Source organism: Aspergillus pseudonomiae (genome assembly GCF_009193645.1).
Source record: "Aspergillus pseudonomiae strain CBS 119388 unplaced genomic scaffold BDV37scaffold_43, whole genome shotgun sequence".
Taxonomy (NCBI): Eukaryota; Fungi; Ascomycota; class Eurotiomycetes; order Eurotiales; family Aspergillaceae; genus Aspergillus; species Aspergillus pseudonomiae.
Window position 1 is genome coordinate 127,614 of NW_022476035.1, and position 13,307 is coordinate 140,920.

Consider the following 13,307-nt stretch of genomic DNA (forward strand, 5'->3'; position numbering starts at 1 on the left):
ACGGAGCCAAACGTTCCCTTTCATTGGCGTCGATCCCAGTGTGCTGTCGCCTGATGAGCAGCCTGATCAGCTTTCGCCTAAGACTGGACCGCAGCAAGCCACTTTACAAGAATCACCAATTATGGATGAGTACAACCCAAAGGCTATTCCTAGCCTCGATACATCGTCCAACACAATCAAGCGCAACCGGAGCAATCCGGAAATCAAGGCGAAATCAATTTATCCACCACTGTTTCCGAAATCAACTACAGTTTCGCCTGTAAGCTCACCTGGATCACCAACCCAGGATGAAGCTCGGAGGGCCCTAGAATTGGTGATGAACTATTTCGAGCACCAACCCACCGGTCTAGGAGCTCAAGACTACTTAACCATTGGAGGGTTAATGGAAAGGTTGGAACTCGCAAAGTCCCAACAGACTACGCTCCCTGGGGGTCTTACTCGCATTGATGAGCATGATGACGGTCCACATTTACACAAAAAGCGAAGTATTCGCAGCCTTGGTTAATATCTTCCGTTGGGCCATACTTCATAAGATCAAATCACCATAACGTGGGAGTATACGACCTACTATTTCCTAGCAGTTAACTAACTGCAGACGATTTTAATTCTTACTGGCTCTATTATATGTTTTCACATTCCCCCCATCTTGATGCAGCATTTTTCCCTTGTCCTTGCTTTTTGGGTGGCTTTTTGTACTTGAACTTATTGCATCTATACGCCATGCTCGATGATTCCCTGTTTCATTAAGCCAACACAACAGTTTCTGAGGTTCATGTGAAAAGCAAAATCAGAAGATACACATGTGAAGAGGGCGACCTCGATTGTATTCAATCACTGATTCTGATCCTAGCAGATGGCATGGCATAGCTCACAGTCCATCGGTGGAGTATGGTTTTTATGGTGCATGGACTTAATGGGTTTATTCTGGTATCATTACTCTTTTCTATTTCTTGCTCTTTCCGCCGTTTCCTTTTTCCCCCTCACTTTTTTCTTTTTCTTTGTCTGTATTCGAGACTGTTCAGACGGAACAAGCATCATCTACACTGGAATCGCTCACGCGAAACTGCATGGGACCATTATTATCACTACATTCATCAGCATTTAGGGTTTTCGGACGGATCGGAACGAGTACATGCAAAACTATGGGCTATCATTCGCATGGTGTGATTTTTGGAATTTTTTCTATTTGATTTTTATTTATGTCTCTCTTCCAAGGTTCCATTACTGTTAATTTCTCACCGCAATTTCTGCGTCATTTTTCCTTGATCTAATTCCTTGTACATTTCTTCCAATTGACGCACTGTGCCTTGTCCCTGGCGACAAAAAATGGGGCTTGCATGGTTTGACCGATTAGGTGCATTTCATTGGGCTCTTCGTGCCTTAGGTGCCTCACTTACATACACCCTGCCTGCATCTCGAACCCCGCCGTGAGCCAACGCCACCTGTTAATTGTTCTGCAGACGACCTTCTTATTTTTTTTTTTTTTTTCCCTTTCCCACCTTCTCAATTCTTACGGCATACGATGGATTACATTGTAATAATTTCTAACGTATTATATTGTGTTAATTTCGTCCGTTAACCCCTGAGCCCTCAATGCAACGGGACAGGGACAGGGCTTTCGTTGCAGGTCACATTTTGTGACCCCGAAGAAGGGAACAGAATATGCATGAACCGAACGAGATCCATGAATACCGACTGGAGGCCTGAGACCCTAACCAGGTTTGATAAGGTTATCGGTCTACCAAAAATATCATTCTCTGTTGCGCAACACGACTCTCATTTTAGCCGAGGCTGTGCCTGTGCCTGTCTCTAATGCGATTGATCTATTGTTCTAAAACTTCTGCCCAAACGGATCAGGGTTCACTAAGCTATTGTTCACTCTCGGTGAGATGGCCCTATATTATATCTCTCTGTTGTTATTATATTCTGTCGGTTTAAGTGGGTTTCAGTCGCTGTCTAAAGACACGCCCCGGTCTTCCATCAACTCTGTTAAGCTGCGTTCCGATAGCTCGGGGAGAAGCCTTGCTAGGACGGTTTCAATGATCGAGTAGATTAGATGTTTATTGCAATACTCATCGGCGAATAGATCCAGGAGGTCGTTCTCAATTGCCACGAGAAGGAGCGACTCTTCCAGATCATCGTCTGATAATGGGTCAGGTGATAAGGCACAAACTGGTTCCGAATGTTGGTAGTTCTGTGCATTGGGAGCCTTGAAATGCTCTTGGCGCTCAGGGGGCGTTTGTCCAATGACAATTTTCGCTGGAACACCCAAGAAGCGCTGCGCAATGGGACGAGGGACCAATGACAGGATGCTTACCGCGCACCTTCGCTTGATAGAAGCGATTTCGGCCGCGGTAGGACGCTGTTCCGGCGATAAGGAAGGCGCAGTCGCGGAAATACTAGTCGTTAAGACGCTACTGCTGGCGTTAGTTGCGCCAGCGGCGTCGCTAGGCGGGCTCATTTCCGAAGGGGACGCTGGCGGTTGTGCGGGCAAATGCGGAGCCGGAGCGCCGTCTTGGTTCGCGCCGGCCGCCTGAGTTGAGCGAGCATTTGAAGGGAAAAGTGCCGCCCTGGACGCGCGGAGGAGATTGGGCAATAAGGTGGGGGTCAAGACATGATTCTGAATGGTCTCGTGGAGGAACCTAGTGGAGTCAACCATGAAAATTTTTTCGGGCCAGGGTTAGCCAGACGCTCCAAACGAGAGACACGAAAATCAGCAACAGTCAGATTGCGCAACACAGACAGACGGAGGAAGGTCGGACATGGTAAGCGGTCGAACCCCAGACTGTGGAGAAGCGGTTCAGAGTATCAAGGTCCTTTGCCTAGAAAGGAAGTTGTGTAACGCCGAATGAAGGGAGGGTCACTCATTGCCGCGAAGAGAAAAAAAAAAAAGTCAAACAAAGACAGGAAGAATGGCTGAGTGGAGACCGAATGCGATCGGCTTGGCCAATGTGAGGAGCTTGGGCCATCGATTGGTGCGATTAACAAGGGCCCAATGCTGAAGATGACGACAAGTGGAAAAGGCGGCGAGACTCCCACTCGTCATCTCGCACGCATCCCCAAGAGCAGGCATTCTTTCCGAGCCGTACCATAGGCTTCATAAGGCCGTCTAAACACCGGTGACCGCAGCCGGGATTCGAATTCAAAATCTTCCCCGCGAGGTATTTCGCTGATTGGCTCGAAAATTAAGGAAGGGAAGCGAACTTCACCCTATCCATGTCAATCCCTCGAAGTCGCATGGCTGTTTCTTCAACCAATCTTAGGATGATCGCCATGATTCATTTCATGTATCATCCTTTAGCGTTGGTCTATGAACGGCGAACTCAAATGCGCCCTCTTTTCGGGAATAAGGATTAACGGATGACCTTCCTTGTCGTTGGAGGTGAAGCACAACACCAATAGCATTGTCAAGTCCATTGAAGGCCATGGGATTGTCTCCCCATCGTTCCTTTCTTTTCTCATACTTCTTTTTTGGGCTCTTCCTTTCTTTGAGGCCATTGTTCGGTGGATAATGTTTCCAGAATGCCGGCGTTGCACGGATAATGGAGTCGAGCGGGACGGAAAGGGACGGGCCAGCCCATTCAGAGTTGATTGACAGGGGAGCGGACACGTTCTTCCACTTCGGAATGGCCGAAGCCCCAGCCAATTTCGGGCAGGGAGTGACCTGTCAACTCCAAACCTTCCGGCCGTAGTTTGAGAGGACAGGCGAGAAAAGGGGCGAAGAGTATGACGACTATCATCATATCATCATCATAATAATAATAGCATCACGCTATGATGATAGGCTCATCGTTATGGAGTAATTCGGCGGTAACTCAAATACGAACACGGTAAGTTACCAGTACGCGCCGGTCACGCCTCGTAATGACAAGAAGGGTCGTGCATGGGCCCAGTGGGCGAATCAGGACCAGAAACTGGGAAAACGAAAGATGGCCTGTGCATCCACACCCAGATCAAGTGATCGTTGCAGCATGCGAGCAATGCGCATCAGTTGCATCGTCGTCCCGCTGGGCTTCTTGACCATCTTCCAATGACTCGTCTTAGATGCCCTGACAGAAAGGGTACTTTCCAGTACCAGCGTCGATCATGGTTCGGATATCGAACCGTACCGTACCGCTTCTCCACAGCTAAAGTTCCCACCCTCCTAAAGTTACCCCATCTCATCTGATAAACCCGCGATAAGAAGCACGGGTGACTTGGCGAGAATGAGAGAAAAGGGAAGGGAAAATTGAAAAGCAAAAAAAGACACTCAAAGTAAATGTACAACTCACCTGTCAAGAACACTATCAGTGTCACCTATTCGACCTGGACCCGCCAAGATCAAGTGTTGAAAGAGTGCGAGCAGCCCTGCCAACCATGGCATCCGCCGGGGAATATCTAGTAGTTGCGAAAGCATGCCGTACAGTCCATAATTGAGAACGGGACGCTTCAGGGGAGGGTTGCATGGAGCGGGCGCCTCGTTTGCGTGACCGGTAAAGGACGAGGACGAGGCCACTGGAGTGGATGCAACGCGAAAAATGCCCGTCACAATGAAACGTAAGGTCACGTAGGCTAGGAAGACGAACTGAAGTATCTTCCACACCCAGTCAGGTACCCTTAATTGGACACTTGACGACGAATGATGTCTCTGGACGTCTTCCTGGGGAGATAGCAGGTCAAACTTTTGTAACTGATTCTTTCTATGTGGTACTGCAGTTGTTGCATCAATCTCATGACTCTGGCGACTTCCCACCACGTCAATCAGATTTGTGACACTCTCCCACAAGAACCACCCCTCACACATCTTCCCACTAACTTGATTTCCAATTATTAGATCTGCCAAGATATCACAAACTAGCGTCCGCAAGCAGGCATTCTTTAAATCCTCTGTTGGCAGAAGCACAGCCAACACCCCACTCACCAATAGCTGTCTATATCTGGCTTCATTATCGACTTGCTGGGTGATGGTGTGGGTATCCGTCGGGTCTGGGATTGGAGAAAGGCCCGGGTGAGGGTTGAGACTATGATAAATCTCGCGAGCAGAGGGAGTAAGACCTGATAGTTGAGGCTGTTCTCTGGCTAGTCTGTACGCTGATTCCAAAGGCTTGTTAGTAAAGATATGGCTCAACCGTCCGAAGATGATAGATAGAAAGAGTATTGTAGCTCCACGCTTACAGATAATATGCGCTTCAACCAAAGCCGGTATCTCGTCCAGAACGAGCTGTGAAACATCAGTGTCGCGCAGTCTCTGTTCCACTGCCCGCGTACAATGCGCAATCACCTGGATAACTTCGTTGACGAGAACCTGATCTGATGTAATTTTTGAATACCAGGAGAAGACAAATTCTTTAATGATAACCGCGATCAAGGCATACAGCTGACAATCCACTTCATTCGAGCTTGTAAGTGGAGGTAACAGTTCTTCCGGGGACTGTAATGTTGATGCGCCTCCAAAGTTACCCGCCTGCGAACATAGGACGCGACGGATTAAAGCGGCAGTTGCCTTGTCGCCCGTCGCGTCAGTCTGAGTATCCCGGCTCGAGGCCTTATGTAACCGGGGTCGATGTGAAGCTCGCGAAGATGGCCGCACATTTGCCGAAGCTGTTGACTTGGAGCTGGATGTTGTCGGCCCAGCTTTGAGATGTGAAAGCGGATGGAGCCCCGGACGAGAAGGCTCGCCGCTCATTTCATTCCAGTGACAGTGTCTATAGATAGATTTCCAAAAAAGAAAAATTGAAACGGTAAGAATATAGCGAATGTGGGATGTCACATCGAAGCCGTTGTCGATAAGACAAAGGGGTAAACGTCAAACACCTCCAATAGTCCAGGACAATCAGTTCTCGGGAAGTTTTCCGGGGAAGCTGCGAATGCGATGACGCTGTTGCTCCACGGGGAGATTCCTCTTTGGGATGCGCTCAGGGCTTAGGGCTTTCTCATATCGATAAGGGGTCCTTATCAGTGATTTTCCCCCGCCATTGTCATCCATGGATCAGCCAACTTACAAGTCCATGAGAATATCTAGCCCCTGAGTACTCATTGAGTTATCTATCCGTGCCTATAGAACGCTGCAATGCACTCGTCATCGGACATCCCTATTCCTCTATGGCTAGACTGCGATCCGGGTAGGTGGATATGGATATACAACCCACTCAGCATGCTAACATAGTTACTCTCAGGCCACGATGTGAGTATGAAATGTTACCGAATGTGTATTTTCATGACCATAAATTAAGACATATCTCTGCGGTATACAGGATGCATTTGCCATTCTTCTCGCTGCCCATCATCCCTCTCTGCATTTATTGGGCATCACTACAGTCCACGGCAATGCCTCTCTGGAGAACACAACCAACAATGCTACAAGGATATTGGAATCCATTGGACGACCAGAAATTCCTGTATATCCAGGTCACAAAAAGCCTTTCTGTCGGCCCGCAATTCATGCTCCGAATATCCACGGTAAGCATCTGCTCTTGCCTGCTAAGCTGGTCAAGTCAGATTCCTAGCTGGACAACAAATGTCTCACACCTTTCTTCAGGCGATTCGGGTATCGATGGAACCGAACTTCTACCAAAAGCTACAACAGCCCCAGTTACAGACAAGAACCCAATTCTGGCAATGCGGGATGCCCTCCTAGCACAGCCGAAGGGAACCCCGTGGGTTATAGCAACGGGGACCTTAACCAACGTAGCTTTGCTCTTTGCGACGTTCCCTGAAGTAGCGGAGCATATTCAAGGCCTAAGTATCATGGGCGGTGGAGTTGGCGGAGGCTTTACGGATGCGCCTATGAGTCGACTCATTGGTGAAGAGTCGAGGATTGGGAATATCACCCCTCTGGCAGAATTCAACATCTACGTACGCACAGCCTTTTTTTTTTTTTTTTTTTTTTTTTTTTTTTTTTTTTTTTTTTTTTTTTTTTTTTTTTTTTTTTTTTTTTTCTTTTCTTGTTAGCCGTTTAGATCTCACTCTAACGTCACATTTATTGCTACAGTGTGACCCAGAGGCATCCCAGTCTATCTTCAGCAATCCTGTTCTCGCTTCGAAGACAACTTTGATCACTCTTGACTTAACACACCAAGTCCTCGCCTCGCGCTCTGTGCAGTCCCGCGTCTTGCATGGAGGCGATGACCTTTCGGTACCTCCAACAGTCCTCCGGCAGATGCTTTTCGATCTTCTTGTTTTCTTTGCGTCAACTTATGAAAATGTTTTTGGATTGACCAGCGGGCCTCCCTTGCACGACCCTCTTGCGGTCGCGGTTATTCTGTCGACTCTCAACCCTGAGTATGCAAAAAGGCATCCCGATCGGGTCTTAAAGTTCGACGATCGAAATGGAGAGCGATTTGATGTCGACGTCGTCACTGATGGTCTCCATGGGACTGATGTCGAGCTAGTCGGCGAGCTTGGTCGGTCAAAAGTCATGTCTGGTACTAACGGAGTTGCGATTCCTCGGGGAGTGGATCTGGATGTGTTCTGGAATATGATACTCGACTGTCTTAGACGTGCAGATGAATGTAATGCTGCGCGGAAGTTGGCGTAATCTATAGATGATAGAATTGGACTGTTTAAGCCTTGGACGGGCTGTCTGTCGTTTAAACAAGCCATGTAAGCATATTTGTCAATTTTAGAGATTTGAAGACTTTTTGCAGATTATTTGCGCATTCAAGTGCTCAATAAGATGGTTTTCGTATTAAAACTTTGTCATATATTCATCGTAACCCATACCGCTATGTAACGAATCGTGCTATATAACACGCCCAGAACATGAACTGCGAAAAGTCACAGAGCACATCACCACTCCCGTATACCACCATCGGGACCAAAGAATTCTTTAGGCTGCCAGGGCTCAGTCGTCTGTGCCACACGACGGACAGCCTCCTCATCAACCTCGATGCCCAGCCCGGGGGCCGTCAAAGCATCAACATAGCCATCCTTGACGGCGAAGACACTAGCATCCTTGACATAACTAGTGATGTCATAGTCACCAGCTTCGGTGTTATAATGGATTCCGAGGCTCATCTCCTGAATAACGAAATTAGGAGTGGCAAGGTCGACCTGCATACAGGCAGCCAGGGCAATAGGACCAAGAGGACAATGCGGCGCAATCGCGACATCATACGTTTCAGCCATGGAAGCAATCCGTCGTAGCTCAGAGATACCTCCGCAATGGCTGATGTCCGGCTGGAGGACGTCAACGCTAGCATCCTCCAGGAAGCGCTTCACATCCCAGCGGCTGTAAAGACGCTCACCCAGTGCAATAGGGCATGAAACCTGGTCCGACAACTGCTTGATGCCCTCTGGGTGCTCAGAGAGCAGAGGTTCTTCCAGGAAAAGCGGCTTGTGCGGTTCAAGCGCCTTGGCTAACTGCTTCGCCATGGGCTTGTGCAAGCGGCCATGAAAGTCCAGTGCAGCATCCAGACCCAGCGCCTTGACGGCCTTCAGGCGCTCGACGCTAGATTCCAGCGCTCGCGGTGAATCCAGCCAATTCACATCCTCCGTGGCATTCATCTTGATCGCTTTGAATCCCTGTGCCAGGCGTGCTTTGCCGGCTGCTTCGACGTCGTCAGGTCGGTCACCGCCGATCCATGCGTAGACGGAGAGCTTATTGCGGACCTTTCCTCCGATGAGCTGGTGAATTGGGACGCCGAGTTTGCGGCCCTTGAGATCCCACAAGGCGATGTCGATACCGGAAATGGCGGACATGAAAACGGGGCCACCGCGGTAGAAGCCAAGACGCCAGGCCATTTGCCAGATGTGTTCGATATCACTGGCCTGTCAGTCTCCTGCATGCTAACGTTGAGGAGGAGACATACTCGGCCTCGTATCCCTGGAAGCGCTTGCACAGCGCATTGAGTGTGCCTTCGACAGCTTCTGTGTGCCCTTCTAGGGTGCTTTCACCCCAACCGTAATTCCCATCTTCATCTACTACTTTGACAAAAAGCCATCTGGGAAGGACACGGAAGTACTCGATGGTCTTGATCTTGGCCATGGTGATTGCGGGGAAGTTGGAGAAGATAACGTTGGGGGGAAACAATTGTTTAATAGCACCATAGGACTCAACGAAGGTTCAGACTTCAGATTTTGTATTTCACGTTCAGGAAGAGAAAGAGAAAAGAGAAGAAGGAAATCCAGACGGAAAAGGGGAGAAGGGAGAATAAGAAAATGATATGATTCATGGGCTCATTCGATGCTATCCCACGCGGGGGAACTATAACGTCTCGGAGATTCTCCGCATCGCCTAACCCGACTTACCGAATGATGAAACATTGGTGGACTCTGAAAGTGTCAAGGAGATGGTTTTCACTATTTCGTAGGGAGCCTCAAAACTAGAAGCTCAAGAGGCTTTAGATTAAACTCAGGATATGAATATGTAGTTGAGCATGGTATGTAAGGGATAAAGCCCCCAGGCTCGACGCTGAACGTTCTCGAAGGGACCGACAAGCTCAAAATGTAAGGGATCATTGAATACATGCGATGCGGAGGCCTTGAAAATACCAGTGGGAATAACCCTTTATACTTGAAGAAGGTGTATGTGGGAAATTCTGCAGCGAAATCGACCAGTCGAATTAGAAGCTGGTTTTACCGTGCTGAAGAAGGATTCTAGAATTCGAGAAGTTTCCCGCTGCATGTCCCCGCGAGCGATAATTGTCGGGAAACAGAATAAAGGGCAAATAGGACCCAATAGTAAAAGGGTGAATGGGAATGCAGTGCCTCTTCTGGCATACGATTCGAAATCGAGTAGGGCTGGATTGAATCACGTTCCCTGATATCTCCCCCGATTAGGCAATCCAATGGACTTCTCCGGTTCTTCGGGTGATTTTCAAAACTTCCAACGTAACTCTATTCACCAAGAATCATTCGATCCTCTTCACTCTGGTTACAATCCTCACCTGTTGTTCACCACAAACATAAATGGTTTCCTACTATCCCAGTTACCCTGAGGAGTAGTAGAAGTAGTAGCCACTCACGGCAATCTTCCATCGCATGTTTTGCCCCTTTCCTTCCATCTGCAGATCTTCGACACTGTCAAGTTGATCCCTCGGCGGACTGCGCCCGCCACTCAACCGTCTTCGCCTTCGGACAGACATGCCGCCGGCCAACTCACCTTCGGTAGGTCTCTCGATGTTTTCTTACTTTTCCTTCTTCGCTACACCGAGGTCAGGAACTATACACACATCTATCTCTTTCCAACCGTAAGGGGACGCCGAGAGATAACGCGGGAGATAGAATGATGGATATCTGGTTCCCGATAACGTGATTATCTATTTGAAACCGATACTACCATATCATCTCACGTTCAATATCTCATATCTTTGCAGCAGAATACCCCTCATTCTCCTCCATCCGCTTCCTCACTTCAGCAACTCAGCGCTGTCTCCACTCCCCTTCCATCTCTCCCAGCTTCCGTATCCGACGATGTTCATGACGATAACGTGAGCTTTCTGCGATCTCGAGTACGCTCTCCACCCGACTCCTCTTCCCTGAGTCGTCAACGCCGTCGTCGACAACAGACCTTGCCAGAGCTCGATCCCATGGATGTGGATGATCCTACGGCTTTGCGCATGTCAGTTGAAATCAACCGTCGCATCCCCATCGTGCGCCGTGAACACGATTCCTCCAGCAGCAATAATAACAACAGTATGCCTAACTATGAAGGCCGCATTTCGAACTCTCGTTCACTTTATGGATGGGCGCCTGCTTCCGATGATGACGACGAGGAGGATGACCACGATATGACCTATGGACCACTTCAGGATAGCAACACTATTTCCTCCTGGTTTGGACGGTTGTCTGATCGCAACGCGCCGAGGCGCCCTATGCGCCACGACCCCGTCGCTCAAGATCCACACACCTTCTTAGAAGCACCCCCGGAAAGCAACACCCAACGTTTGAGTGACTATTCTCCGTTATCGACAACAGAGGCACTGTTACAATCTGTGCGACGTCAACCGCGGTTTTCCCGGACACGGACATTGCATAATTATCTTTTGGATCGTGAAAGAGCCAGTCAGGACTTGGAAGAGAGCAGAGAACGATCGGGCCCGGCAGCTACATCGCGGGCATACAGATTCCTGCCTAGTAGCCGTGGTGAACCACACCGACTTCTTACACACAATGAGCTCCGCGCCCGGATAAACGCCCATCGACAACTGCATTTGGATAACCCCCCTAGTCCCCGGTTAAAAGAGACCATCAAATATCTCGACCGTCTACGATATTCAAGTTCCTTCGAAGAAAGTCTGACTTCAGCGGCTGCCGGGGGGTTCGTTCGGTTGGATTTCTTGCCCTGGGATGAGGATGATTTTATTCTAGATACAGCTTCCATCGCGCCACCGCCAATATGTTCCTGGCTTCAGCCTGGGATGGTTTTCTCGGGTTCTCAAAGGGCCGCCAGCAGTGCCAATTCTTTCTCTGCGCAGCGAGTGTCAAGTCCACCATCATCACACGACCCTCTGATTGTCAATGGAAGTGAACAGAGCGGCGGCCGGATCCCCGTACAGACAACCAGTGGTCGACGGTACATGGCCAATAACATTTACAACCTGGGTACTGGTAGAGACGAGAATTGGCCCGTCAAAGTCACCATTCATGACATCAATCCGGAGGAGATGACCCTCTCAGGAACCATGGAGGCATACAACATTCCCGACAAAACATCACCGTCCCACGATGCTCATATAGTTACATTCCTAGAAGGAGAGATCATCGACTTTAACACCCATACACTCGAAACTAAGAATTTCAAAGCCGATGCCGAGATCGACTGTACATACTGGCGTGAACTACAACCGTTCAAAAACTTGTCGGATGAAGCGATGACGCGGAGCCTTGTAAGTCGGAAATGGATAACAGAGGAATTGTCCAAGGGTTGGATTTTGATGCGATGGAAAGGCAAGCTCATGCTCCAGCTTCCTTCTGGGCCCCCAGCATTGCTAACCCAGATACAGAACGCTGTTTCATTACACCCACCGACTCACGACAGGGACTCACAATCTCTGGGTTCTATTACATCTCTTTGCATCGCGAAAGCGGCCATATTGAGGGACTATATTATGATCCGGGAAGTTCACCCTACCAACAATTATCACTAAAACCGGAGAGTAACAGGATGATCCGGCCATCCTACAGTTTCCGGTAACATGAGCATCGCTTCCTATCGATTTGGCGTAAGGTCGGCCTCTTCCAGCAATTTGCATAGCGGGTGTCATCTTTCTGCGTGGCCGTTTGCGTAATTTCCGTGTTCACTTACACACTCGTACATCAACCTTTGCACAGCTCCACAAATATTCATCTGTACCTTATAGAACAATCCTACACACCAATCTACAGTGTACATATCACGGGGGAGATATTCCTTCAATCGTACATGCCATTGGCCTATACTAGGATAAAAAAAAAAGATAAGGATCATGGTCCAAAGACGGGCAAATCAAACCCAATCAACAGAACAGTCATAGGACATAGGGAAGACCTCTCCAAAAGAAAAAATAAACCCGCACACACAACCATCCCATCAATCGAACCCGAACGAGCCCATCATGACGCCACAATCCCTACCCCACCTCCGAGAGCGAATTTACTGCTCAGTCTGGAAGTAGTTGAGGAGGACAGAGCGCTCCTGGGACTCCTCACCCCAATCCTTGACAACGACGCAAGAGCAGTTGACGACCTTGCGAGCGTTACCCTCACGGTCAAGCTGGCCTATAGACAACAATCACCGTTAGCCACACAACTCCCCGACTTTCACATATTTTTGACCAAAAGGTGGGGGGTGCACATACAAAGACCGACCCATTCACCAAGCATCTTTCCATCGGGAACCTTGATGAGAGGGATCTTGTGCTCGGAGCACAGGGCAATGACAAGCTTCTTGTAGGCCTCCTCCTCACAGCCCTCGTTGAGGACACACATGTGAGCCTGACGGCGGTCAAGAGCCTTGGCGGCCTCACGGAGACCACGGGCAAGACCGTCGTGGATCAGGGAGATGCGGAGGACACCCTTGAGGGCGTCGAGGACCGACATCTGGCCACCGGCGCCGGCGTCGGCGCTGACCTCGACCTCATCGGCGGCGGCAACGGGGTTGGAAACAGTCTCTTCTCCGTCCGACTAGTTCATTGAAAGAAACGTTAGTGTTGGAGGTCCCATTGTGCAAGGTGAGCTTGTCTATGTGGGTGGTTGTGGTGTGTGGTGAGTTGCTAGGTCGCCCAGGTCTGTTGTAGCTCTCTCTTTCTTTTCTTTTTTTTTTTTTTTATTCGTTTTCTTGGGTGTAGCAATGAATTGGATTGTGGGGGCCTGGTGTAGGGTGATGATCGAGTGGAAGGGGATCACGT

At 49.1% G+C, this 13,307-nt stretch overlaps 4 protein-coding genes across 4 annotated transcripts; 2 read left to right on the top strand and 2 right to left on the bottom strand.

Annotated features, from left to right (window-relative positions):
- Nucleotides 1-1,491: 1,491 nt before the first annotated feature.
- On the bottom strand, nucleotides 1,492-5,794 carry BDV37DRAFT_251153 (PXA domain-containing protein). The gene is made up of 2 exons (XM_032082261.1): nucleotides 4,272-5,794; nucleotides 1,492-2,642 (listed from the first exon to the last, which is right to left on the bottom strand). Exons 1-2 carry the CDS (start codon nucleotides 5,663-5,665, stop codon nucleotides 1,946-1,948), a joined length of 2,091 nt encoding a protein of 696 aa, XP_031940413.1. The 5' UTR covers nucleotides 5,666-5,794; the 3' UTR covers nucleotides 1,492-1,945.
- A 255-nt stretch (nucleotides 5,795-6,049) lies between these two features.
- BDV37DRAFT_284080 (uridine-cytidine N-ribohydrolase) lies at nucleotides 6,050-7,516 on the top strand (the record flags this gene model as incomplete). Its single annotated transcript, XM_032087433.1, has 5 exons — nucleotides 6,050-6,101; nucleotides 6,156-6,163; nucleotides 6,234-6,438; nucleotides 6,518-6,834; nucleotides 6,971-7,516. The coding sequence occupies 5 exons, from the start codon at nucleotides 6,050-6,052 to the stop codon at nucleotides 7,514-7,516; spliced, it is 1,128 nt and encodes a 375-aa protein (XP_031940414.1).
- Nucleotides 7,517-7,666: 150 nt separating this feature from the next.
- On the bottom strand, nucleotides 7,667-9,406 carry BDV37DRAFT_294821 (enolase C-terminal domain-like protein; the record flags this gene model as incomplete). The annotated part of the gene is made up of 3 exons (XM_032089727.1): nucleotides 8,790-9,406; nucleotides 7,772-8,743; nucleotides 7,667-7,703 (listed from the first exon to the last, which is right to left on the bottom strand). The coding sequence occupies exons 1-3, from the start codon at nucleotides 8,963-8,965 to the stop codon at nucleotides 7,667-7,669; spliced, it is 1,185 nt and encodes a 394-aa protein (XP_031940415.1). The 5' UTR covers nucleotides 8,966-9,406.
- A 656-nt stretch (nucleotides 9,407-10,062) lies between these two features.
- Nucleotides 10,063-12,115, top strand: BDV37DRAFT_272361 (GID4/VID24 family protein; the record flags this gene model as incomplete). Its single annotated transcript, XM_032084856.1, has 3 exons — nucleotides 10,063-10,086; nucleotides 10,296-11,868; nucleotides 11,925-12,115. The coding sequence occupies 3 exons, from the start codon at nucleotides 10,063-10,065 to the stop codon at nucleotides 12,113-12,115; spliced, it is 1,788 nt and encodes a 595-aa protein (XP_031940416.1).
- Between the last annotated feature and the right edge of the window lie 1,192 nt (nucleotides 12,116-13,307).